This window comes from Lutra lutra, chromosome 8 (assembly GCF_902655055.1).
Source record: "Lutra lutra chromosome 8, mLutLut1.2, whole genome shotgun sequence".
Classification (NCBI taxonomy): Eukaryota; Metazoa; Chordata; class Mammalia; order Carnivora; family Mustelidae; genus Lutra; species Lutra lutra.
Genome location: NC_062285.1, coordinates 127135025 through 127162967, shown reverse-complemented (window position 1 = coordinate 127162967; position 27943 = coordinate 127135025). Strand labels below are relative to the sequence as shown.

At 44.0% G+C, this 27943-nt stretch overlaps 1 protein-coding gene across 6 annotated transcripts in view; it reads right to left on the bottom strand.

Moving 5' to 3' along the window:
- The window catches only part of TXNRD1 (thioredoxin reductase 1), a 125653-nt gene that overhangs the window by 61142 nt on the left and 36568 nt on the right, over nt 1-27943 (bottom strand). For 2 of the 6 annotated variants that reach the window (XM_047740407.1, XM_047740410.1), the window contains one exon: nt 5495-5604. The exons of 1 other annotated variant lie outside the window; for it this stretch is intronic. In XM_047740407.1, the coding sequence (XP_047596363.1) occupies nt 5495-5604 (110 nt within the window). Of the gene's footprint in view, nt 1-5494; nt 5605-5792; nt 5814-6850; nt 7099-27943 lie in introns of those variants that run through there. 3 more of the 6 variants (XM_047740412.1, XM_047740408.1, XM_047740413.1) reach the window with 3 other exon arrangements.

The following is a 27943-nucleotide window of genomic DNA, read 5'->3' as shown; positions in this document are numbered from 1 at the left end:
TAGAAACTAATTAGAAAAAAGTATACAAATCAGTAACCTCACTCTTAGGACAGAAAAATATTTTACTCCATATTCCATATCCATATATCTGTAAGGAGGAATACAGGAATATACCCAACTACAACTAATAGCGGTGGGAAAAAATTTGCCATATAATGCAATTTAAACACCTACTAAGGTTTCAGCTAATGGAAGTGTATATAGTACTTTGAAGAGGTAAAACTCTGTGCTAGATAATCTGAAGCAGGGTCTATTAAGAGTCTGAGGTTATGCTCATTGAGTGATTCCTTGGATTTCAGCAGATTATTTAAAAACAACAGCAGGGGTGCCTGGGTGGCTCAGTGGGTTAAGCCACTGCCTTCGGCTCAGGTCATGATCTCAGGGTCCTGGGATCGAGCCCCACATCGGGCTCTCTGCTCAGCAGGGAGCCTGCTTTCCCCTCTCTCTCTGCCTGCCTCTCTGCCTACTTGTGATCTCTCTGTCACATAAAAAAATAAAATTAAATTAAAAAAAAAAAAACAGCAACACAGTATCCAAAAGAGGCTTCAAATAACTGTTCTATCCAAATAACATGGCTTTACTGCTAGTGAAGTAAAAGATGACTGTCAAGTCCCACAAAATAATGCAGACTTGAGCATTTAAATCCTTTAGAGTACATAAAGCCGCCATGCTTGCTTTGTGGTCAAACACTTCACCGACAGCAGAAAACCCAGTGCTGGCCAACTTACCAAGTCTCAAGAACTAATATAAACAAGGGTGTGGGCTGAGAATAGAACCTTTCAATTACAAGAGCAATTACCAACTCTCTTAGGACACACCTCAGAAATCAGCAATGACCAGGAGCATCATTTTGATAGACTGCAGGGAGGAAGGCACTGGCTATGTGGTTTTTAAGGCAGTAGCCTTGCAGGAACTCACTGTGGAGGCCTAGGCTCAGATCAAAACTAGTGCTGTATTAGCTTCCACTTATTTTCTTCAGAGTCTGAGTTTCCTCCTTTGTCACATGAGTCTATTGAATGGCTTCTCTGCCACACAGAGTGGTCATCACTCTTTATAAAAAATCATATACGAACATTTGTTGACAAATACACCTTAAATATATACACTGGCCCTGCAGATTTGTGTTACAGAGAGCAAAGACAGTGCCTAGCCCAAAGCTGAGAACACAGGTACTCAATAAATAGTAGCTAAATAAATGTAATGTGACTTCATTCCCAACTGACCTGGACACACTTGCATATGACAATGAAGGCAGACAAAGCTGCTGTCATACAGCTACTTGAAATTCGGAACTGTTTATACGCTGCCTAGAATCTCTCCAGAGTATCTTAGGGGTTGGGCTCAGATAGAGACATTCACAAAATCAGACAACCTGTAGCTAAATACCTCACTTGGGAGTTGAGTCTCCTCTGGCCCTACCATCATCCATTCATTCAACAAATACTGAATGCAAACCAGGTGTTAAAACACACACACAAGATACAAAAATAAATCATTTTTGACCTAAAGGAACACACAATTTAGTAGGCACAGAGGAATGTAGTTCCTCTCAGCAAGCGTGTAATGAATGAATGCTATTTGCCAGAGCTATGTTAGAAATACCAAGATCTGCATGGGCTCAGGCCTGAATCATGAATATACAATCACACTGGGGAGATCAGGCATGCATCCCAATAGCTGTAACACAAAGTCAAGTGCTGGCAAGTATGAGTACAACACCATGAACTTCACAGACAGTCCTGGATTCCATTCCTGGTGCTGCCATTTAACTAGCTGTGTAATCTAGGCATGTGCCTTACATTCCCAAGGCCTCCATTTTCTCACCTGTAAAACTAGATAACACCCCTTTCTGCACAGGGCTACTGTGAAAATTTAATCACCTAGGTGTTACAGCATTTAGTCTAATGTACAGTAGACATTCAATAAATGGTAGTTACTGTCATTAATAGGCATGCTCATTTAAGTATTTGCTGAACTCTAAAAGAGACATGGGATCTCAGAAACGAAGAATAAAGCTAACTCTTCACTTTTGATACGTAATCTAAAAAATTATAATTGGCAGGATTCCCCCTTTTCCAGAGATAAGAATTTGTGGGAAAGAATGGACACATCGGGTCTTGTACTCTGACACAGGTAGGCCGTTGGAAAAGTCGGTTTGAGCACGAAGATAAATCAGAAACTGGAATAAAGAATTGAACAAAGGAAGGAGATTTCAGGAACTCTAGCTGCAACGGTGGTTCCACTTCTAGTAGGTAAGGGAGCAGAGGAAGAAATAACCAGAAAAGCAGGTGGGCGCCAGGCCCTGGAGAAAACAGAAGACTTAGCTCAAGGGTGTGCCCTGCACCCTGCATGCAGATCTGGGGGCAGGGAAGGAGCAACCAGAAGATGCCTCCAAGATCCAGTCCACATGGACTGGAAGGGGCGGGAGATCAAAAGTAGGAGGCTTGTTAGAGAGACTGCTGAAGCGGTTTAGGCAGGAGGAACTTAGGACCTGGAAGAGCCTGGCAAAAGTTAATAAAGACTGTGGGCATGTGCAGAAAATAGTCAAGCCCTGGCAAGTGAATAGACAGGAGAGCCCAGGGGCAATCTGAAGCCAGGACCAACAGAATAGGGAAAACAGATGAAGAGCAAAAAGGAGGTCTGTGTTGTCCCTTGGTTCGAGTGGGAGGACGAGGCATGGGGTTTCAACACGGATTCACAACTACTAAAAATTTTGCTAGATAAATCAGCCCCAAAGAAATTTACTTGTCCTTACCCCTTACCTTCTATGTCAGCCAACCTGTCCACTTCCCCCATCTTCAAAGCAGTCCTCCCATCCTCCTCTCCTTCTCTCAGCCAGAGCAAGTATACCCCTAATCTCCCCTGAAGGATTATGTCAGGAGGAAGAATCAAAAGACACAAAGTTCTCTGCCAATTTTGAAAGAGTATTAAGAAAGAAAGGGGATGGCTGAAGAGTTATTAAATTACCACCAATTTCCCAGTGTTTATTCGGTTAAGTGTCCGGTTTCTGGCAACTGTAGAAGTCAGGCTTGAAAGGAGGAGACCTGCCTTTGTTTAAATGTCTACCCACACAGCGACAACAACGGATTGTGGGGCTGGAGCCTCAAGAGCAACAGGATCACACCTGAGCTCCACCCACAACTGTCTTCAGAATTTACCTGGATGCCAGTCAGGCACTGCTTTCTGCCTGGCATCTGTCTTATTATTAACCTGAAGATATTAAGTCCCCTGTTGCTGGTTTTAGTCTTATCTCCCAAGACTATTATCTCAAACTACTAGTCTTAATTATGTCCTGCACTCAGTAATGCCAATACATACTTTTCCATTCACTTCCCTTTTCCTCTCAATTTTCCCAATTCTAATTATTTAGCAACCAATCTTGACCAAACTACCTTAAACGTGAAAGTAATCTCAAATGTGATATTTATCCTAAGAATTACCTGAGGGAACTTGCTTACAATAAATTAAAAGGCAGATCCTAGCCCTTAAGGTTTACTTAAGACCTCAGGTAAAGCCCAGGCATGTACATTTAACAAGCACTCCAGGGGATTCTCCGCAGGTGGCCCATACACTAGTTTTTTGAAAAGATAATTCCTTAAAGCAAGGTAGGTTTTGCTGTTGCTTATACTACTGCTGCAGCTACTACTGTGTTTACTGAAGGGAAAGGGAGACAAAGGAACAAACAAGAGGAGAAAGGAAAAGCAGGCATTTTAAGGAGCCCCCTCTCCCCTTTTTATGTTGCATTTAAGTATAAAATCTGAACCTTTTCTTTTGGTGCGGACTTTAGGATTATAACACTAATCCTATAAACACTTAATTCTCCACTAAATAAATGCCTTTCTCCACTCAAATCCAACATGCCCTAGAGATTTTTCAAAACCCACCATTTAGCCCCAAATGTGGGCAACATGGTAGGCAACACCCAAATGTGGCTGGAAATCCACAAATATTTAAAATCCGTAGTCCTTACTTCCTTGTGTCTCTTCTTCCATGCCTTACTACTTATTTGAAAACAAAAATAAATGATACAAAGTAGAACGGTAAGCTTACTTAAAAGAGACGTGCGAAATGATTTTTTAAATTTTAATTATGACTTGGTGGTATACTTTTCAATCCTGGCACTGCACCCCACTAAATGTCTGAAATTAACCATCATATGGATTGAAAACATCAGATCATACCAATAAAGTGGATTCAAAGCTTATAAAAACTGATTCTTCTTACTCCCACTGATGCTAAAACCAGAAACCATTTGTAGAATTTATATAAAGGTCAAATGCACACATAACTTTTTAAGTGCAAATTTATGACACAGGTAGAGAAAACAGAACAATCAGACAGAAAGTAGTATTAATAGACCTTTGTCTCATCTGACTTGCAAACTAAAGGTCTGACTAAAACAATACTCTTTAAATCAAACTAAAAGCCTTTTTATCCTTTAATTATTTCGCAAAAAAAAAAAGTTGCTATTTGTTTTTGAAGTCTATCTGCATTTCCTAGTCCACTGTCCATTCTTCAAAAATGGTAATAAGATTCCCTTAGAAGAAAAATAGCAAATAAAAATGCAAATTAATTAATATTCTTCCTCAATGTGAACATATCTAAGTAGATTTTTACATTTAACAGAGGCCTCAGGTTTACTTCTAAGACGGCAATGTTTAAGTATGAGTTCCATTTCTTAAAAATTACATGAATACAGACAAGGCCAAAAAGTGAACATTACAGCAAATGTATCAAAGTGATGAGATTAGAGGCTTTCTAACCTGGTAGCCAGCCACACCTGGTCTATGTTGGGTATCCTCCCAAACACGCACCCCGCCTCCAAGCATTTTGCCCCTACCACAGCCAGACCTATCCACCCAACCCCGCAGTGCATGGTCCTAAGTGAGGAGTGCCATCACGCTTGCCACAAGCCACAGGAAAGATTTCTTTTTCTCCTTTCCCTCCACCCAACTGTTAACTCTGGGCTAGAAAAGAGATACCAGAAGGGAAATGAACTCACTCCAGAAGCTTGCAAGTTGCTCTCCCCAGAGCCTGGGGCTTCTGGGTTTCCCTCCCAGAGAATTAAAGAGGAAGATGATAGGGATGGACGAAGATAGGGCATTTCCTGATACCCTTTTCTCAATACTTCAAACAACTCACTTTCAGCAGTTTACACTGCTGCTGGAAATTTTTGAGTTATCTAGATTGACCAGGAGGGGCAAAGGAAGGCGAAGTAGGAGGAAAACATATTTTCTGAACGCGTGTTTTAAAAGATGAAAAGTTCCATATTCCCTTCCAAGCTTCCCCAGTTCTGAATCTACCCGCCGACTCATCAATTTCCACCGGTCGTGAGCTGGCCCCTGGGTGCTTCTTTGTCGTTTTTCAGGACATGCTCCGTGCGGAGGTCGGTTTGCATCCACCGCGGCCTTGAAGGGAAGGCCGCGAGTGCAGCCGGCTCCACGAGCTCCTTCCCAGCGCGGGCGGGTAAAGAACGTTATTGTCCCCCACCTACCTTCAGGGTTGGACCATGACCGCCTATCTTCCGCCGCTTCACGAACACCACGGGCACTTCGGTTTCCGAGGTCAGCTCCGAGAGCGCTCTCTCCAGGCCGCTGGCGTCGTCTGCCGCACAAAACCAAAGAGGGGCGCGGGTTAGCCCCGCCGACCCGGCCGCCGCGGGAAGTGCGCGGCAGGGGCGGGGCTTCCGTGTGCCCAACCACGCGGCCCGGAGCCGCCCGCGCGCCGCGTGCCGCGCCCCCCCCCCCCCCCCACCGCACGCCGCCCCGCGCTCGCGCCCGGCTCCCGCACACCTGCGCGCTGGCCGCAGCGCCCCGAGCCGGCTCCCGACGCGGGTGGCGGGGCCCGCCGCGCTGTAATGCTGGCCGCCTCGCGGGAGCAGGCGCTGCGAACGCGGCTCAATCCCCCGCGCACACCGGCATCCCCGCTTCCAGAAGACGCCTCCCAGTGTGAGCTGCCTTTGAACTCTGCCTCCATACAGAATGCCAAAAGCCGACTTCCCAGGTTTCTTTGAAATTTGAAGCCACGAGGCAAAATGAGGAACAGTCTGCGCTCTTAGAGCGCTTTCATTTCAGAAGCTTGAAGCCAGAGCAACACCCTGCTTGACAGACCGGCAGGTAATGGCCCAATTTTACAAACGGGTGAACTCAGGTAAGCAGTGAGTCAGTGATGGAATTAAAAATAGACTCCAGTTACTCTAACATCATCAGGCCCATTCATGAGCCAGAAATCACACCAACTCTCCCAAGTGCGGCTGTCTGACAACAATAATGGCAGCGAGCGCTTCTCCGGGCCTTTGCACCTACCGACGCTTCACCCCCACAACTGCTCTTCTGAAGGAGGTCCCAGCGGGTCCATTTCTCGCCAGCTCGAGCGGCCAGAAAGTCCACAAGGTGCCGTGCACCCCGTTCCCCGCCACCCGGTACTGCCCGATCCGAGCGAAACACGCGCGGGGTCCCCTCGCTGCTGTCCCCGCTCAGAGGCTGGGGCAAGTCACGTTATTCTGAGCCTCGGTTTCCCCAACTGTAAACTGGGACGATTTGCCAGCTCAGGATTTCCGGGGATGCAATGGGAAAATTTCTTGAGACCTCTTTAAATCGTTCTCCTCCCTTAGCGCTGTCGAGGATCTGTCCGTCTACTCGTCACATTATCATCCACGTTCCCATAGTCGTGCAGTAGCGAACGACACAAACATTTTTTTTCCCATTTCTGCACACAGTCTCGACAGAGAGCTAGCGGAAGGCAGCCACCAGCCGACCGGGGCCGGCCGGTCCCACCGACGCACGCGCAACCACGAACGCGGCCAAGAAGCTCGCCGCCTTAGAAAAGCTTCACCCCGATTCAAACACACCTCAAAACAGCTCCCCTTTCCGCGACCCGAAGCGCACGCGGCCGGCGGCGGCCCCCGTCCCCGGCCTCACAGTCCAGAGGCTCGGAGCTCTGCCCGCTGTCCGCGAACCCACCGCTGGCGTGGACCGGAGCTCCGGGCAGCAGGCTGTCCTCGCGGGCGGTTCCCAGACGCCGCGGACTGCTGCAGAGCGAGGGGAAAAGGTGGCGGGATCCCCGCGGCCCCCCGCAGGCCACGCCCTTCTCGGAACGGGCGGGCCGGTCGCCAGAGTCAGAATGACAAAGCAGAAATCCACTCCCGTGCAGCGCTGCCGACTACGCCGACGGGCTTAGCGAAGTGGGACCTCCTAATTGGGTGACACACCACATCCTCTTCCTGCTCGGAGCGCCCCCAACCCGAGAAAGGAGCAAAAACAATGCGAGGAATGTTTGGAACCAGAACCCAAAGCAGAAGGTTTTAACGAATAAAACTGGACTATGCCCTGAGGCAGGGACTCCGGAACTTGGCTGCCCCCTGTAATCGCGAGAGGCTCTTTAAAGATACTGACGCCTTCGTTCCCACTCCCAGACATTCTGCGGTAATGGGTATTGGGTGCGACCAAGGCATCTGAGGTTTTTGGGGGGGTTTTGTTTTTGTTTTTTTAAACTCCCTGGGTGATTCTAGTGAACAGCAAAGTTTGGGACCCATTGCCCCAAGGTAATGGATTAGTCAATCTGGCAATTCTCTAAAGGAAATTATCAGGCTTTCAAAAGAAACACCTAACTCATGCTGGGTAATCCTGAAAAGTGACAAATTCTCACCAACACGTGACTTCCCCTTACCTCCTTAACCCACTCAGGTTTTGGTGTGTTATGTTTGTTTTAGGGAAAACTGTCTTTGACTCCAGCCATGCCAAACCACCTGCAGCCGCCCAAGTGAGCCACGCTCTCTCACACTTCCTGCTCTTACTCAGACTCTTACTCAGCACCTTGCATCAGTAGGTAGCTGCGAATATTTGCTGAATAAATAAATGAGTGAATGAATGTATCTCCCACTTCTTTGTCTGGGTGCCGGCCCACGGAAGCAGGCTGGAGTGAAAGGACTGTTGGCTTCTTAAGGCTTCAGGGCAGCCATGCCTTCTCTGAAGTGGCAGGTGAACCACACTTCACACCTGTGGGTCCATTCATAAGCCTAGGTTAGAGGTTTCGTATAATGCCTCAGCTTCTGAACACACATGCACTTGTGCAAACACACACACACACACACAGCATACCGAAATGGTCACTCTCCTTGCAGGTTGATTGTATACCTCAAAGTGCATGCCTCACCTCCTCTGGGGTCCTTTGAACAGAGTATGGGTCTAGAACAGGTGTTCAGGAAACAACGTGATTTAAGAAGCAAAGGATGAATAATGAGAGGGCAAGAAAGCCAGGACTCCAGGGTGGAAAACATTTCCTCCTGGCTGCTGGGCCCAGCTCTGTTAACCATTTTATATGCCTTAACTCATTTAATCTGTACAGTAATGACCTATGAACCAGGGTCATAAACTCCTCATTCCTAAAATATATAGAAACTACAGCTTCCTTCAAATGTATGTCTCAAGATAGAGAGGGACTGTAAAATCACTTAACTGGAAATAATATACTGAAAGCAAGTGATAAGGATTGATTTCTATGAGCCTCATATCATAGGTCAGAGTTGCCATAGTTCGTATCTTCTAACAGCATAACAAAAAAGGCATTTTTAACTTCACAGTGTTCTTAAGTGAGCAAATTATAACACAAATACCTAGAGTTGCTCCATGTAGCTTGTTTTTTAAGTTAACAAAAATCACCATTTTCAAAAACCTTCACTTTTCTTTCAGACCTTTCTTGCTGCAGTTAAGGGCCCAGATGCCTTACCCTTGACACAAAATACAGAGAACTCCTTAGCTACTTAGTTTCTGGGTAATGGGAGAAGTACCTCATCTCCCACCATTTCTCATCACGCCACATTTGTTCTAGACATAACTCTAACATCTCTTGACTGAGCTCATGCCTAAAATAAGCTTCCCTCCCTAAGGCCTACTCCTTCAAAGCTCATCTGAAATGTTGTGTCCTCTGGGAAACCTTCTCCGATTCCCACCCAATGCTGATAGCTTGTTCCCTATTCTGGGGTCCGAAATACCTAAAAATAATTATAAATCATGTAAATCCAAGAGGGCTTTGGGGAGGCCAACTCTCGTTTGATTTATTTTGTCTTCCCAGAACCTGCTATATATAGTAAGTTACTCAGGAAAGGCTGGAAAAGATCCTCAGTGTTCTGGAGCTCTCTGGTAAGCACACTGTAAACAGAAGTATGCAGGTATCTGATTGAGGGTACTATTGTATTAAACTACTATTCCTCCTATAATAAGTTTCTCTCACACACATATACACCACACTGAGCTAGAACAATCTTCCTGACCCTCAAATCTTCTCTGTTCAAAACTTGGAGCTCTCCAAGACCCTCAAAGTCCAAACTCCTCAATTGTACTGACAAGGCCCACCCCTGTTAAACCTAGCTCTCCACATACTCAATACCCTACTAATACAACAAAACATTGCTGGGGAAAGCACAGAAATGAAAGTGACGTCACTTCAAAGTCAAGATCCCAAACTTCAATGTGTCCCCAAAGCTGCCCAGCAGTCCTTTGTGTCTCTGGTAGATGTGTTTTCCTAGTTTCCAAAGTAAATACTCCATACTTACTCCTCTCTTCTCAAGCCTCTAATACACCTATACCTTGCCATTAACTCATGATCTGCTCTCTGCTTTAAGAAAATAGAATCAATTGCCTGATTGATTGTTCTGTCTAGAACTCCCTCCCATTTTCCTCTCAATCACAAAGCTGCCACATTCTCTACTTTCACCCCTGTTTTAATGAAGGCCGACTCCTCCACTTGTGTACAGATTCTCCTTTCTTCCTGCCTTCTCAGTCTTCAATAACTTCACTCCTGAAATTAGCTTCTCTCTCCGGCATCATCAATTTCATGTTCTCTGCCTGATCATTCTCTCATCATATATATACTGTAGTTTTCCCATTAAAAAAAAAAAAAAAGCCTCCCATGAGCCCATGTACCCAACCCCCATAGTTACCACCCCATTTCATTGTTCCCCTTCACACTGGGGGTGGAAAAATTTTGAATTTTTGAAATTTGAATTTTGAAAGAATTCTTTGTACCCTGAAGAAGAAAGTAGGGTACATAAGTTAGGAAAGATCCAAGAATATGGCACTTGAACAGAGACCAGCGTGAAAGGCGTGAAAGGAGGGAGCAAGACTTATGAGGGGGGTGATCTTTCTAAACCAAGGAAACAGGAAGTGCTAAAGTCCTAAGCTGGGAGCCTGCTTGACTTGTCCAAAGGTCTGCAAAGGAAGCAGTGTGTCTAAAACTCAGTAAATAAGGAAGAAAGTGGTAGATAATGAAGCCAGAGGAGTAGCCAGAGGCCAGAACCCAAAGGCCACAGGGCTTTGGATTTCATTCTGAATGTGAAATGATGCTGAAGTATCACAAGATAAGGACAGGGAACTAATCTAGTTTGTATCTCAGAAGGTTTGTTCTGCTGTGCGAACAGATTACGGCAGTAGGGACTTGGAATGGAGGAGCACAGACCAGCTAGAAAGTTTTTGTGGTGGTCCAAGCTAAAGATGAGCAAGGCTTGGATTAGGGGGTGAGAAGAGATATTTGAAGGTAAAGCTCATAAATTTTGCAGGTGGGTGAAATGAGGGACATAAAAGAAGGAGAAGATTCAATGATGACTCCAGAGTTTTAGCCTTGGCAACTGGGTAAATGCAGTTTGGGACAAATCCACAGTATGGTTTTGAGAGACCTGTTGTTATCCAAATGGAGATGCTGGGTAGGCAGCTGGTGTGCAAACCTGGAGTTGGTGGGGAGCGGGCGGCGGGGGGGAGGTCAGAGCTAGAAATAATAATCTGGGAGTCAAATATAAAAGATCTTTAATACCGTGTATATTAGTCAGGGTTCACCAGAGAAACAGAGCCAACAGCATGCAGAGAGAGAGAGGGAAACAAATTGGTCCTCAGGATTGTGGGGGTTGGCAAGTCCCAAACCTATGGGACAGGCCAACAGGCTGGAAATGACAGCAGTCTTAATGTTGCGGTCTTGGGTCTCAAGGCGGCCTCGATTCCTTCCTCTTCAGGAGACCTCGATCTCTTAAGGCCTTCAACTGACTGAACGAACCCCACTGGCATTAAGGGAGAGCAATCTGCCCCGTTCAAAGTCTACTGTTTTCCATATTAATCACATCGGAGAATACCCTCACAGCAACATCTGCCCTGGTGTCTGGCTAAACAACCAGATTAAGATTAACCATCACACGTAAGACTAGATGAAACGCCGCAGCGAGTTAATATAGTTAAGAAGTGGAAGACAGTTGGGCCTGAGCCCTGGCAGAGTGCAAAGGAGGCGAAGGGTCCATTAAAGGAGGCTGAGAAGAAACTCGAGGGAGGTGGGAGGAAAACCAAGAAAATGTGGGGTCTCAGAAGCCAGTGAAGAAGGGCTCCCCAAAGGAGGGAGACCAACTATGTCAAGTATTGCCGAGAAATAGTCCAAGATACAAACTGAGTCATGGATGTCATTACTGATTTTTGTGAAAATGAGGGAGGAAACAAAGCCTGATTAGAGGAGGTTCAACAAGAAACAGGAAAAAAGGACACGGAGGGAGTGAGTATAGCCATATATTCTTTTTTTTTTTTCCTATAAAAACAGAAAAGTAGGGGTGGGGGACGCCTGGATGGCTCTGTAGGTTAAGCCTCTGCCTTCAGCTCAGGTCATGGTCCCAGGGTCCTGGGATCAAGGCCAGCATTGGGCTCCCTACTCGACAGGGAGTCTGCTTCTCCCTCTCCCTCTGCCTGCTGCTCTGCCTACTTGTGCTCTCTCTCTCTCTATCAAATAAATAATAAAATCTTAAAAAAAAAAAAAAAAGAACAGAAAACTGGGAAAGTAGCGGAAGAGGGATGTAGGATCAAGGAAGGTGTGTCGTTTAGTTTTGTCCAGGAAGGAAATTATTGTAGCTGAAAAACTATAATATTTTATATATATATATATATTAAATATAATATGATATAAATATGAAATATAATACATTTATGCTGAAAAGCCAACCTAGTACAGGGAAATCTGGCAGTTTTCTAAGAAGAAAGGAGTGCAAGGAGGTCACTACAGAGGCAAAGTCCTTTGACTATGCATCTATGATGCAGCACGGACTTCAATCAAACCCAGCATCTATCAGTGACTAGACTGTCCAGTTACTCAGCCTCTCAGCTCCTTCATGTCCTTTCTAACAAGATCCTGTGTGGTACTTGTACCTCTCTACCACACCCAGACCTGCCGTCCATCCCTATACCCCAGCCATTGGCCTTTTTTTCAGTCTCTTTAATTACCTAACCATGTGTCTGTGCCAACTGCCAGTCATTCAGCAGATCTGAGTTCAAGCAGGTAGTCCTTGAGGAAGCCAGCACACAGGTCACATCCCCCTATGAAATGCTCGTGTCGCCATGTATTCTTTCTGCTTGCTACTTATCACAACTGCAATTATATTTTTATTGATGATTATTGATCAAAGTCAGCCTCCCCCCAGGACAGCACAGTTCAACAGAATTTTCTATGATGACGGAAATGTTCTGTATCAGCACGGTCCAACCCAACCACTGTCCAGCCAGCACTGTCCCACTAAGCACATGTGACTACTGAGCACTTAAAATATGGCTAGGCAATTGCGCATCTGATGCTTTTATTTTATCTAAGTTTAATTTGTCTAAACGTAGGTTGCCCCATGTAGGCAGGTTCCAGGATTATTTATGCTCACCACAGTGTTCACCAAAATGTGGTGGTCCATCAACTTCAAATAGGGAAAGCGAATAATGGTATGGGAAAATTGGAGAAGGCCTCACAAAGCAAGTGATATTTGTACCGTATCTTGAGGAATAATGAAGGTAAAAGTAATAGGAGTGGGAGAAATGCCCGAGAATGTTTTAGTGCTTGCCAAAAAACCCCCTGAGGTATAAAAAGGATAATTATCTCGCCCACGGCGGCCTAAATAACAATTGGCAGAGCTGAGACTGATCCTTGGTCCTTGGCAATCATCATGATGCTATTCTAGCTCTTCAACAAAATTTGTTCTAGGGAGAGAGCAATGCATACAAAGACACAGCCATAGGAAAGAAATGGTGTGTTTCTGCATAACGGGAGATGAAACTATAAATATATGTTGGGCTCACTTTGGGGTTCACAAGGCAGCTAAGCGTCTGGTTCTTTTCCCTACATTCTCAGTTAATCCTCAAAAATCATCTAAGCATTACACCAAATTAAAACTTAGAACCTGAGGGCCACCTGGGTGGCTCAGTGGGTTAAAGCCTCTGCCTTCTTCTCAGGTCATGATCACAGGGTCCTGGGATCGAGCCCCGCATTGGGCTCTCTGCTCAGCAGGGAGCCTGCTTCCTCCTCTCTCTCTCTCTCTCTGCCTGCCTCTCTGCCTCCTTGTGATCTCTGTCTGTCAAATAAATGAATAAGTAAGTAAAATCTTTTAAAAAAAATTAGAAACTGAAATTTCAGGAACTTAAGAATCTTGCCAAAGGTCACAAAACAGGTGTGCTGGAGTTAGGATATAAATCCAGGTGTGCCTGGGACAGCTGGGTGGCTCAGTCAGTTAAGCGTCTGGGTTGGGCTTAGGTCATGATTCCAGGGTCCTGGGATCTAGTCTTACAGAAGGATCCTTGCTCAGTGGGGAGACTGCTTCTCCCTCTGCCTGCTGCTCCCCCGGCTTGTGCTCTCTCGATCTCTCTCTCTCTAACAGATAAACAAACAAATCTTTAAAAAAAAAAAAAAACGAAAACCCAGGTGTGCCTATCTCCAAATACATTGTCTGTCTTACAATTCAACAATATCTAATGAGGTAGTAGCCAAAAAGAAGCAAAAGCAACATGCTGTAGGGACAAAAACAAAATAAAACAAACACACAAGAAAAAACCCATTAACTTCCTGACAAAGACCAGGGCAGACTTCATCCATGAAACATCCACTCTGAAAATGTCAAAATCCTGCCTGGGGGATCATGATCTCTGTGCTGCCTTCTCTGATCAAACACAGAACCGGTCACTCTTTAATTTCTTACATCAACCTACATTAAAACTGTTTACATGTCTGCTGTGCTGAGAAGAGTCACTTACGGAGCATCTCTGGGTCAGGAGCTTTACATGTTCTCGTTAATCACTGCAATAACCCTTTGAGATGTGTATTACTATTTCCATTCGCAGACAAGGAAAGCAAGTTTAAGGGAGTGGGCCAAGCAAGGTCTGATGGCTCGTGCAGGATTTCCGTCGCATACTCTCCCCTCTCCACTACGGTATTTTTCACCTAAGGGCCCGGTCTTCGTTGCTCTAGTACCTGGCACAGCGCCTTTCCCACAGTAGCTCACATTTGGGGTTTGAATTCAACTGGCACTACAGCAGGCTTTCAAATGTTAATGAAGTGAAGAAGTCCAGAGTGTTCTGGTAAACCAGCTTGGGGGGCTGGGGGCAGAATTTGTAGCCTTTGCCAATTTCTGTGGTATAAATACTCCCACTTTGGCTGATTTCCAGCTGTCAACCTGCTTGCGAATTCCTCCATTTAACAATGGAGCAGCTCCATCCAGCACAACCCCTAACGCCTCAAGGTCATCATCAGGTACTAACTCCTTCCCCTCCTACACCGCCTCCTCACATCAGTTCTCTATTCTTACACTTGACTGTAATCTCAATCTCAGAAGACTGTAGATCATTCTACCTCTGTTTAAGCACCCCCTTACCAGAGCCCCACAACCTATTCCTATTCCAATGCCAGGTGGTGTCAGAGGAACCCACATCCTTTACACATCCTCTCCCTATCTTCTATCCAAGACTGTTCAAGCCCTCCTACCTTCAAACATGCCCAGGTCTCCTCTTTTGTAAATATCTGACTGACCCCACAGCCTCATCCAGCTTTCTAGTGACAAGCAGTTTGGCCCAGTAGTTGGAAAACCTCCTCTGAAGTCACAGAATCAGGCTTTTCTGTGCAAGATGCATGCCCTTGGGCAAGTTCTGTTCCCTCTCTGTTTACTCATCTGTAAAATGGTGATAAATATAGCACCCCCACCTCATGGGGTAGCAGTAGGAATTAGATGAGTAAGGAGATGTAAAGGGCTCAGAATGTGGTAGGTGTTCAATATCCGAGTTATTATCATCATTATGTACTTACACACAGTGTAAATCTAGGAAGACCACAGAGTTGTTAAGAGATTGGATTTCCTCCTTTGACAAATTATTCACAGTAACCATCAAAAACGTGTTACCTAAGACTCTATTCAACACTTAATTCAGGGGGAAGCTATTCATCTCCCAAACTTAATCCAAGGGCAACCTATTCATCTTTCTTTTAATTAGCAATCTATGGCTAAGCATGCCATTTTCCCACAGTTATCTATCCTCATTACTCAGAACTTGTTCTTTACCTGCAGGAAGAAAAATGTAATTTCCTTAAACAACTTGCTAAAAGAAATGGAAAAGACGTGAGGAACTTCTCAAAGAATCAGTATGTGGATCTCGAACTGCACGTCCATGTACACAAAGTATACACACACTGGAGCACATGGAAAGAGTCCCCTCCTGCACACCATTTGTTTTAGGTCTCTTGGTGTCTCATCCCAATTCTCGAGGAAAGAAAATGTTTTTTTGTTTTCTGGTTTTTATTTTTTATTAATATATAATGTATTATTTGTTTCAGGGGTACAGGTCTGTGAGTCATCAGTCTTACACAATTCATATCACTGGCCATAGCACATACCCTCCCCAATGTCCATCACCCAACCACCCCATCCCTCCCACATCCCTCCCCTCCGGCAACCCTCAGTTTGTTTCCTGAGATTAAGAGTCTCTTATGGTTTGTTTCCCTCTCTGGTTTCATCCTGTTTCATTTTTCCCTCCCTTCCCCTATCATTCTCTGTCTTGTTTTTCAAATACCTTATATCATGAGATCATAAAATAATTGTCTTTCTCTGATTGACTTATTTTGCTTAGTATTTCATATATATATATTTCATATATATGTCAGTTTGCATTCCTACGAACAGTGTAGGAGAGTTCCCCTTTCTCTGCATCCTCGCCAATACCTGTTATTTCCGGACTTGTTAATTTTAGCCATTCTGACTGGTGTGAGGTGGTATCTCACTGTGGTTTTGATTTGTAAAGAAAATGTTTTTAATACAGAAAGCCACCGGCTAGCAGAACCTCAGGAGACACAGGCTCTCTTGAAGTCAACTCTTAGATGTCTCATCTGAAAAAAACTGGAGATCAGCCACCCTTACCAGCAGCCAAGGGGTGATGTGAGTACTAATTAATAGTGGTAAGTAGTTTTTAGATCCTATAGATGAAAGAAGAGCCATACCATTGTTAACCTCTAACTTCTTGAACCCTATTAGGTAGCTGATATTAAGAACATCCGCCTCTGGGACGCCTGGATGGCTCAGTCAGTTGAGCGTCTGCTGTAGGCTCAAGTCATGATCCCAGGGTCCTGGGACCGAGTCCGCCATCGGGCTCCTTGCTCAGCGGGGATCCTGCTTCTCCCCCTGCCTGCTGCTCCCCCTGCTTGTGCTCTCTCTCTCTGATAAATAAATAAATAAAATCTTTATTAAAAAAAGAAGAAAAGGAATGTGTGCCTCTAATTATCCCAGGAGCCCAAATTCCAGAATCCCTAGACAGTTGATGACTACAACTTATATGGAAAACTACTGTCACCTCATGAAGTGGCCTTGGCTCTTCCTGGATGGCAACTGACCATCCAGACTCTGATTTGAGCTGAGAGTGATCTATGTCTCATTTACAACCGTAGATGTACTAAGACCAACTTTTCCACTATAAAGACAAATGAGAACATTGTAGCTCTCCACCAAAAGATTTCTGAACTTCTTTATCTATGGATTTACAATATCTGTAATAATCTTTCAGAAACTCTTTTGAGGTTGTGTTGCAGTGGACAAGGTTGGACTACCTCCTACTCCTCCTTGAAAAGCCAGGTTCAGTGTTAACCATTAAGTGAGATAACTAGACCTCTAGTTCAGTCATTGTTCAGTCACTGGCCTTTCTAAGACCGCAAAATATTTTCCAGCTCACTACCATCATTTAATGACCATAGCAGGGTGCCTCTATACTTATGATTTAAATAGGAGACAAATGTATGGTTCATATTGTTGGGTCCCCCCCAAATTGGGTACCCCAATAATGGGTCCATGATTAAAGGAGCGAGACTGATACTAATCAAAGGTCAAGCAAAGCTTTATTTCACGCCAAGCATCAGGAATCAAACTGGCTGGCCAGGGCCGCACCTCTTACTGAGAAGGCGACCCCTCCCTGCTTTCCAGACTAACTTTTATAGAGCAAAGGCTATGTGGTTGGGCCTGGCCACACACAGGTGGCCAATAAGATTGTAACACACATAGGAAACTGCACAGTGATGCTAGGCGACCAACTGAATTACAATTTACCCTAGTAGACATTTGAACCAGCCTATCACACCTTGGTTAGGATTGGCGCCAAAAGGCTCCCAAAGGGCAGGGGCCCATACTCCTTGGTAGCTAGGAGACAGTATGCGCCCCCACTGATTGAATACCTCCACGGGGCCTGACCCACCCTTGTACTTGGACTTTGTTACCTGGGACTGGTTTCCCGGACTTGCTTTTAAATAAGTTCCCCTGAGGGGGGGGCAAGGTCAATTTAAGCTTTACAGCAAAATGGCAGTTCAACCGGGGTGGGGCTGCTCTGGCTGAATAGGCCCTTACAATATGGAAATTATTATACTAATCTTCAAATGAACCAACCTCAGCTGGCAAATTCTGCTGGCAAAACCAGGATGTTATTAGCATCACTAACCAGACTCTTGATGTTGAACTGTGCACTTGACTCCCAAAATAAAGGTTTCATTTCTCTGTCTCCTTTCAGCATATATATGGCTAAGTGACTCAATTCTGACCAGTAAGACATCAGTGAACTATCAAGTGCAACTTTCAGGAGATGCTCTTAAATGGAAAGAACAAGTCCTCCTTTAGCTCTTCTTTCAGCCAATAGCTGAAGTTTGGACCCTCCTTTTTGGAACATAGGATGGAAGACGAATGCTGAGGAGTGTGGAACAGGAACGCAGGATTCAACACAGGATTCAACCACAAAAGCCCTGGACAGACTATACCATCTAGACTTCTTTTAGGTAAGAGAGAAATTAGCTTTTTTTTTCTTTTAAAAAAAAAAATTATTTATTTATTCATTTATTTATTTATTTAAGATAGAGTCCAGGAAAGAGAGCGAGCAATGGGGAGGGGCAGAGGGCGAGGGAGAAGTAGACTCCCCACTGAGCAGGGAGCCCGAAGAGGGACTCAATCCCAGGACCCCAGGACCATGACCTGAGCTGAAGGCAGAGGCTTCACTGACTGAGCCTTCTGGAGAAATAAGCTTATATCTAGTATAAGCCACTGTTATTTGGGGTTTGCTGCCACATGTGGGCAAGCCAAATCCTAATTAAAACACTTCACATTGTAGGAAACACGTTTACATTATAGGAATTTTTAAAAATACACAAATAAAGCAAAGGAAGAAAAGAAAGTCATTCAGAATCTCACCTTCTGGATGCAATCACGATCTAAGTCTCCTGTTTCAGTCCACAGACTTCCCCTGAGTGCTCTTCCTCACCTCACCTAGAGAGTCAACCTGCCCAGATCTGTATCTCCCACTCATCCTGACCTATATACCCACTGGCCTATAATCCACGTTAGACAATCGTAACATGTCCAAAACCAAATTCATCATCTCCCCTAGACTAAATCCTGCCTCCTTCCTCAATGAATGCTACCACCATCCTCCATTCTTCCTAACAGAAAGTAAAGCAGCATGTTTGACTTCTCCCTCTACTTCATCCTACACTGAATTGTGACTGTCTCCCTTATTAAAACTAAAAAGAAGAAGAAGAAGAAGAAGAAGAAGAAGAAGAAGAAGAAGAAGAAGAAGAAGAAGAAGAAAATCCTTTTCCCTGGGGCACCTGGATAACTCAGTTGGTTAAGCATCCAACTCTTGATTTCGGCTCAGGTCATGATGGCAGGGTCATAGCCCCACGCTCACATGGAGTCAGCTGAGATTCTCTCTCCCTCTCTCTACCTCTGCCCCTCCCTCTACTCTCTCTCTCTCTCTCTCAAATAAATAAATAAATAAATAAAATCTTTAAAAAACAACAACCCTTCCCTGACGAAGAATCAGATCCTACTCACTTATATTTCCTCAGTGCCTATTGCACTAGCAAGGTAGATACACAAATATTTGAGGGATTATTCACATCTTGTGTATTTCTTTCTAGTCCTTTTCCTTTTAGAAACAAGATAGAACTATTTTATAAAAACTACTTTAAACTCTCCACTTTGTTTCATTAAACATAGTATAGAAAATTTCCCCATGCTATTAAAAACTTTGTGCATCCTTTTTTTAAAGGTTTATTTATTTGTATATTTGTCAGAGAGAGCGAGAGCGAGAGCACAAGCAGGGGGAGTGGCAAGCAGAGGAAGAACTCGACACCAAGACCCTGGGATCATGAGCTGAGCAGAAGGCAGCCTCTTAACCTACAGAGCCACCCAGGCATCCCAGCAGGAAGCCCTTTTATGGCAGTATCCATGAGCCACTGCCCTAAGCACAGCCAGTGTTAACCAGTTTAACCACACAGTTCTGTGAGGCAGATATTTCTATTATCTCCATTTCACACATGAGGAAATGAAGGCACAAAGAGGTCAGACACCTTGCTCAAGGTCATACAAGCAGGCTCTTCCTGCTGAACTCTGATCTGACCCACGCTAATGACCTTCCAGGTCCTGGTACTCCTCACTAACTTACATACATACAGTCCCCAACCCCAAGACTGCTTTCTACACCTGTTTTGGTGCTATTTGTGGAGATATCCACTGCACTGACTGAACTGCTTGTGCATGCTTTGCTCTTACATAAAGAGCACCGAGAGCACAGAGACCAGTGGTTATGTAGCATTCATGTAAGAATCTGTACATATACACTTCTGTTCAAGTACATTTCTGTTTTGGAATGAATGCAAGGTGGGTGGGGAAGCTGATCATTTAAGAAAACGACTCACACCTTTTATGAAAGGATTTCTCTGAAGTAAGAAGTAGAAAATATATTTTGGTATCACTCAGACCTAGGTTCAAATCCATGCTAGGTGGGATAATGCTGTCCCTCTGTTTCAGTTGGAAGGATCAAATAGGATAATGTTTGCCTCTTAAGTACAGAGAACAGACTGGTAGTTGCCAAAGAGAAGTGGGGGGGATGGGTGAAATGAAGATGAAGGGGATTAAAACTGTACTGAGTAATGTACAGAATTGTTGAATAATTATATCATACACTTGACACTAATATAACACAACACTTCAATAAAAATAAATTTAGAAAAATAAAAAATAAACAGGATAATGTATATAACACATCTAACATAGTGTTTAATTAATGTCTTCTTCTCAACATACTTGCATATGAAAAAGCTAGATTTATTATTTTTTTAAAGATTTTATTTATTCATTTGTCCGAGAGAGAAAGAGTACAAGCGGGGGAGAGGCAGGCAGAGGGAGAAGCAGGTTCCCTGCTCAGCAGGGATCCCAACACAGGACTCGATTCCAGGACCCTGGAATCATGACCTGAGCTGAAGGCAGAAGATTAACCGACTGAGCCACCCAGGTGTTCCGAAAAAGCCAGATTAGATTAAACTTTTTATGAAGCAAGATAAAGCTCTCTTTAATTGCCAGATATACATTCTAGTAAACTGTTGATTCTTTTCGTTCTTGGAACAAATTTTGGAGGGCCTCCTCTTACACATAAATGATAAGAGTCCACCTTTCATGGGCTCATTATCCATTGTAGGTCGCTAGTCATAGGCACCACAGGTGGAGGGCTCTTTGCCTCTCTGAGCCTTTGTTTTCTCACCTGTTAAGTGGGGAATCTAATGAGGATGTATGTAAAATGCCTAGCACTGTTCTTGGCACACAGTCACTGCTTAGTAGTAGTTGCTAACTCGTGTAATATATATTTTTTAAGATTTTATTTATTTGACAGAGAGAGCACAAGTAGGCAGAGCATCAGGCAGAGGGAGAGGGAGAAGTAGGCCCCCTGCCAAGAAGGGAGCCTGACACGGGGCTCAATCCCAGGACCCTGGGATCATGACCCCAGCAGAAGACAGACGTTCAACCGACTGAGGCACCCAGGTGCCCCTAACTCATGTAATATTATGTATCCATTAAAAAAGATTCACAGAGGGGCACCTGGGTGGCTCAGTGGGTTAAAGCCTCTGCCTTCAGCTCAGGTCATGATTCCAGGGTGCTGGGCTCTCTGCTCAGCAGGGAGCCTGCTTCCTCCTCTCTCTCTCTGCCTGCCTCTCTGCCTGCTTGTGATCTCTCTCTGTCTAATAAATAAATAAATAAAATCTTAAAAAAAAAAAAAAAAAAGATTCACAGAGGGATGCCTGGGTGGCTCAGTTGGTTAAGTGTCTGCCTTCAGCTTAGGTCATGATCCCAGGGTCCGGGGCCTACATCAGGTTCTTTGCTTGGCGAGGAACCTGCTTGTCCCTCTGCCTGCCACTCCCCCTGCTTGTGCGTGTGCTCTCTCTAATAAATAAATAAAGGAATCTTTTAAAAAAGGGGGTTCCTGTTACTATTATTATTCCATGATGAACATGAATACACAATTCAGATAATGAAATAAAACTCAGATAATGTGCTACAACATATAGAAAAAACTGCCTCATTAATAATCAAAGAAATACAAATTAAAATAAAGACTTTTTTTAACCTCTCAGATTGACAATAATTTTTTTAAAAACCTCTTATTTCTTAATACTCAGTAAGTATGGGAAAACTCATTGTGAAAGGATCTAGAAATTTAGAAATGTTAATACTCTGACCCAGGTATTGATTCTAGTCATCTATCCTATGAAAAGAATTTTAAATACAACAAAAAATTTAGGTACAAAGAAAAATATTTTAACCTATTATTCCATAATAGCAAAACACTGGCAAAGACTTTGTCCACCAAAGAGGAATAGCTAAATAAAAATATTATATGGAATATTTTACAGCAACTGAGAAAAATATTAAGAACGTCTAAAAATATGCAAAATATCTTAAAGTAACAAAACAGAACACAGGCTACATAAAAGGCATACAAAAATATTAATAGTGGTTCTTTTCTGGATGTAACTATATGTGGTTTTTGTGTTTCATTTTCTTGCATTCTACATAATCTCTAAAATGAACATTTTTACGGGCAAAATCAAAGTGTTTAAAGAACATTTTGAGCCTCATTCATTGAAATAAACAGAACCACCTCCCACAGACCCCCACTTCTATAGCATAAAGCCTCTTTACTTTTCTAGTTTTATCTCTCATCATTTTCCCTGCCAGGCACCGCTCACTAGAATCACTTTAAATGAACAAGCCGGGACGTTCTTGGATTTGTTTTGTCTACAGCTGTGAATTCCTTACTCACCGCTTTGTTCTATCAGGAAAACACCTGTGCAACATGCGATCACAAGTACTCTGTGATCCTGCAGCCTTTCCGGGTACCAGATCACACTGAAATTAGAAGAGAGGCAGATGCAAACAGAATGACCTTATAGAACGAGGCTGTGCCTTCTTCATCTTTTTGCTTCTGCCAGTGCTTAGCACATAAATAGGTGACCCAGACACACCTGCCAAATGAATACGCATCGATACCCATGTGATGAGCCCTGAGCTGGCCTAGGGTACCTCAGAATGTGAGGGGGTTTTGTTTGTTTAAAGAAAGTAGTCCCTGAAGAGGCGGCTAGGGAACCATACAGACCTGGGCTTGGCACAGCAACACCGAGCAAGTTACTAAAATGCTGAGTACCCGCTTCCTTGCTTAAAAAGCAGAATTGCATTTGGCAAGCTCACAAGGTCATTGTGAGGATTAAGTCAGAGAGATGTGAAACATAGGTATTAAAAAAAAAATGCTCATCACTATAACTTAAATGTGAGTAAGTCAAGGCCGGTTCCTGTCCCTCTTGCTGAAGACATTAAAGCCGTGCCCTCTGTAAGCAAGCTGGGGACAAGGCTGACACCCATCAGCGCCCCCAAGCCAGTGAGTGACATATGGCATCCAGATACACTTCTGGCAATGGTCACACGAGTCCTCTCAAACCTCGTATCTGTTTTCTTTTTTTTTTTTTTAAGATTTTATTTATTTATTTGACAGACAGAGATCACAAGTAGGCAGAGAGGCAGGCAGAGAGAGAGGAAGGGAAGCAGGCTCCCTGCTGAGCAGAGAGCCCAATGCGGGACTCGATCCCAGGACCCTGAGATCATGACCTGAGCCGAAGGCAGCGGCTTAACCCACTGAGCCACCCAGGCGCCCTCGTATCTGTTTTCCACATGGACAGCTGAAGAGCAGCAAGCAGCTACCCGACCAAATGAAGATGACTACACTGCTGTTGTCCGTTTCTCAGATCAAAGCCAAGAGCGAGGCTTCCTAGACCAACGAGTCCAGTGAGTGACAGCCCTTCCACAGGGCTACCTGAGGTGCAGCTAGCACGGTGGTAGGCTGCACCACCTCCGGGCACAAGAAGCCACTGGCCCATCCAGGAACACCCATCATAGTATCAATACCACAAACATCACACATGAGGCAGATCGGGTGAGTCATGAAAGCCTCTGAGGAGGTAATCAGAGGACACCAAGGGGAGGCATCAGGAATTACCCGTGGGTTCACTAGCAAGCCAACCACCCTCTGTATGAATACTTTTCCACATTTTGTTTCCTCATCATAAGAAGGTGACATCACTATCTACCTCACTGATGGTATTCTGAAGATTAAGTATGAGGACACGCATAAGCCTCTGGCCCAGGGAGGATAGCATTCGTGCCCATTACCGCTGCCCACACACAGACACTAATGCCATGCCTTCCGGGTGTGGCGCTCTTCTCTCCAATACCAATCCTGGTTGATCTGAGTTGATCTTGATGGTTGTTCTCAAATAATAACCTTAATGTACAGAAACTGGTTCAATACAGCCCAAAATAAGGAAGAAGAAACTGTCAGGGTGGGAGGGGAGGTTCCTGGCAGCACAGCTTCCCTCCTTGATTTTCCTTAAGAGATGATACTATTGCCGCCAGGAACTCCGTGTGCAGCCCCTCCCTTACCAGTGCAGTCAGGTGCCCCTCTGCGCTGGCCGTCACAGAAGCTCAGCTCTAGAAGAAGAGGACGGGGATTTTCTGGGGGGCAGGGGATGGCAAGTCTCACTTCACAAGAGCACAATTCCCTACTCTCTTTCCCGTGCTTCATACTGAGCCTAGCACTCAGCAAGTACTCAGTAAACACTCTAGACGAAAAAATGCACCCACTTGACTCTATCCCAAACACCCCGCCTACCAAATGACCCTCTGGCTCCATGAGAACCTACCAAGATCCAAGCACTGGGGAGACTAGGTAGCCAAGACTGGTGACAAAGTAATGCCTGTGGAGCATTCTCCGTGGAGCCAGGCCGAAACAGTAACGGGCTGTTCATTGACAAAACCAGCAGGTAGAGGCCGCAGCAGCAATTCCAGCTCTGTAATCACGAGCTGCCTGCAGACATTACTACCTACCTCATCCCTGATCCTTTATCTCTCCTGCGCGACTGGCTGAGGCCCAGCACATATTGTACAGTAAGCCTCCGGTGCTGGAGACCGGTAAATCACACAGGATCCAAATTTCTCAGATTTTTAAAAAGTTTTTTTTTTTTTTTTAAGCACTCTCTACACCCAGCATTGGGCTTGAACTCACAACCTGAGATACAGAGTTGCACACTCTTCCCACTGAGCCAGCCAGTTGCCCCCAAAGTACTTAGAGTAACACTCATACTTCCTACTTGCCTTGGAATTCAAGATGTCAAACTTCTGGTGTCGGTACCCCTTGACATTCTTAAATAATTATTGAGGACCCCAAAGAATTTTTTATATGGGTTATAGCTATTAATATTAATACACATTAAAAATTAAAACTGAGGGGCGCCTGGGTGGTTCAGTGGGTTAAATCCTCTGCCTTTAGCTCGGGTCATGATCCCAGGGTCCTGGGATCAACCCCCCCCCCATCACTTCAGGCTCTCTGCTCAGCAGGGAGCCTACTTCCCTTCCTCTCTCTGCCTGCCTCTCTGTCTACTTGTAATCTCTGTCTGTCAAATAAATAAATAAAATCTTTAAAAAAAATAGTTTATCAGTACTAAAGATGATACAATATTTAAAAAAACTAAAAATTAAAACTGAGACATCTTAGAAATATTTTTATCCTCTTAAAATTAATAATAGTAAACCCATTATGTGTTAACATAAATAACATGCTTTAATTAAAAATAACTATATTTTCTAAGACAAAAAAATGTAATTAGAAGGTCAGCACTATTTTACATTTTTGCAATTCTTTGTTTTTTTTTTGTTTTTTTTTTTTTTAGATTTATTTATTTATTTATTTGACAGAGATCCCAAGTAAGCAGAAAGGCAGGCAGAGAGAGAAGAAGGGAAGCAGGCTCCCCGCTGAGCAGAAAGCCCAGTGCAGGGCTCAATTCCAGGACCCTGGGATCATGACCCGAGCTGAAGGCAGAGGCTTTAACCCACGGAGCCACCCAGGTGCCCCAGTAGAAGACAGATTCCCATATCTGCTTGTGCATTCAATATATTGCGATATATGTTGTCTTAGTAGAAGTATATGAAAAAAACCCATTCTCACAAACACAAGTAGTTGGAAAAAGGAGAAATATTTAGTAGTATATTTTCAGATAACTGCAGATATTCCTTGATACTACACCAAAACTCCACAAGTAATAGCTGATTAAGGTAAGTTGCAATGTCGAATCTGAAACCACATCAATGCACTTTTCATACTCTGTCACATGTGGTCTGTCTTCTACTTTGAATGGCTCTTTTACCCATGAACGACTTTGTAAGATCACACATTGATCATTCAGAAAATATTCATTTACTGAGTTATACAGATCTTTCAAACATTGACATATTTTAATCCACAACATCAAAAAACTACATTCATAAATATTACATCCAGCCTCATCAGAAAAATCTTTAAGTACTGAAAAACTATTGAGCTCACATGCCAGGTACAACTTCCAAAATTCTTATTTTCACTTGAAAGCTCAAATTTTATCATGGGCAACGAACACTGTCAGTAGTTTTCCTTGAAGTGACAGACCTGCTTTGTTCATTTGAGGGGAAATGTCTGCCAGATATCCAAGTCTGAATAATCCAAATCATTTGAATAATCTGACTGTCACTCATTCTTCCAAGTATATATGGTATCCATGAGCAAAGTAGCTAGTTCAGTTTGCAACGCAAACTATTAACTGTACAAGTGCTTTTCCTTGAGAGAACCATCGTGCTTCATGCAACAAAAATACTTTATGTACACTTCCCTCATCACACAGAATATGAAAAGATGTACACTCAAAGGGTCGAGACTTAATAAAGGTAATGATTTTTACTTCTTCCTCCAGAATAATCTTAGGTAAAATCGCCATTTTCTTTTATCAGCTTGGTGGTGAAGACTATAATATAACTTAGCACCATCTGGCGCCCCTAGTTTGGTTCACACTAAGCCTCGGGAGTTTTACCCACAACTGCTTTCACACCATCAGTGGAAATGTCAAAACAGTAAATAACATCTTAAACATTATCAGATAACAGTTTTGAGTTTGAGGACCCCCCCAAAAGTCGCAGGCCCCCTCCAGGGGTGTGCAGACATTTTGAGAACCACTACCTTCCTCTGTAAATCCTGATCTGTTCCTACAAGCTGCCCAGCCTCTAAGTAAGCATGAGACCGAAGACAGCTTTTTCGGGGGGAAGAAGCAGCAAGTGAGGACAAAGAGGACGCCAGTTCCCTCACCCAGCAAGAGGCTCCCCGCTTTCAGCTACAGAAGCTGGTTCAGGGTCAAACCTATCCCAGCTCACATACTTCAGGTTTCTTAGGTAGGACTTCACCAAGGGGTGAATGGGAGCTCCCAGCTGCGATCTGCAGATCCACAGCCACTTCCACAGTAAAGGGAAAGAGCTTCCCATCTGATTAGTGCTGCCAGAGTTAAAATCAGTCAGAGTAGCGGACACTCGCCTTTACTGGTCTCCCATCCACCTTTGGCACTTTGGTCATAGTCTTTGCCTTCTTACTCATGCCCCCAAAGCACCTGGTACCTCTGTAGTGCCCAAACTCTTCCATTATTACGTCCTGTCATTTTCCCATCCTTAACAGATACATTCATTTGCTTTATCTTGTTAGTTTAATTAGCTTGTTGCGAGTTTTCTGATTCACACCAAACTGCAAATTGACTTAACTCTCCCAGGAAAACATACATTTTTAAAAGTCTACTTTTGGACCCAGGCGAAATTTTAGTTATTGGGCTTTCCTTCCATATACTATGGAGTGTTGGGGGCAAGAACATTCCTTGACAGAGAAACAGGAAGTTCATGCTGTCATGCTAGGGGAGATAGCACAGTATTATAGGAAGAACACAGACTTTGGAATTAAACAAGCCAGGGTCCAAACTACAGATCCACTACTTACATGACTTTAGGAAATTTGATTTTCCTGGAACTTAATTTCCTCATCTGTAAAATGGGGATAAGTTCCTTGCAGAGTTCTGGTGAGGATTAAGGGCTTTGCATACAAGCCCAGCACAGTCTCTAGGAACCACCGGCCCTCAACAGGTGGCAGCCATTACCTGACTCTCTGTGTTCAGGAACCTGCCTTTAGAAGCATCAAATAAGAGTTTCCTGCCCCGCAACTACCTCCTTCTTCCTGACCCTAGAAATGAGCTTTCTATCCCAATATCCATATCTTTCTAGCGAAGTCTCTTCTCTTTTACTTTCAAATACTATTTGGTATGACTTACCAGAAAGGTGGCAAATTTACAAAAATAATAAAGTTATTATGAAACCAGCAAATACTGTAACTAGACTCAAGGCTAATAGGAAGAATAATTTCAACAACAGGAAGCTCCTAACAAGGCTATAAACGAGGTAGACTAAAGCCACATATGATCATTAGTC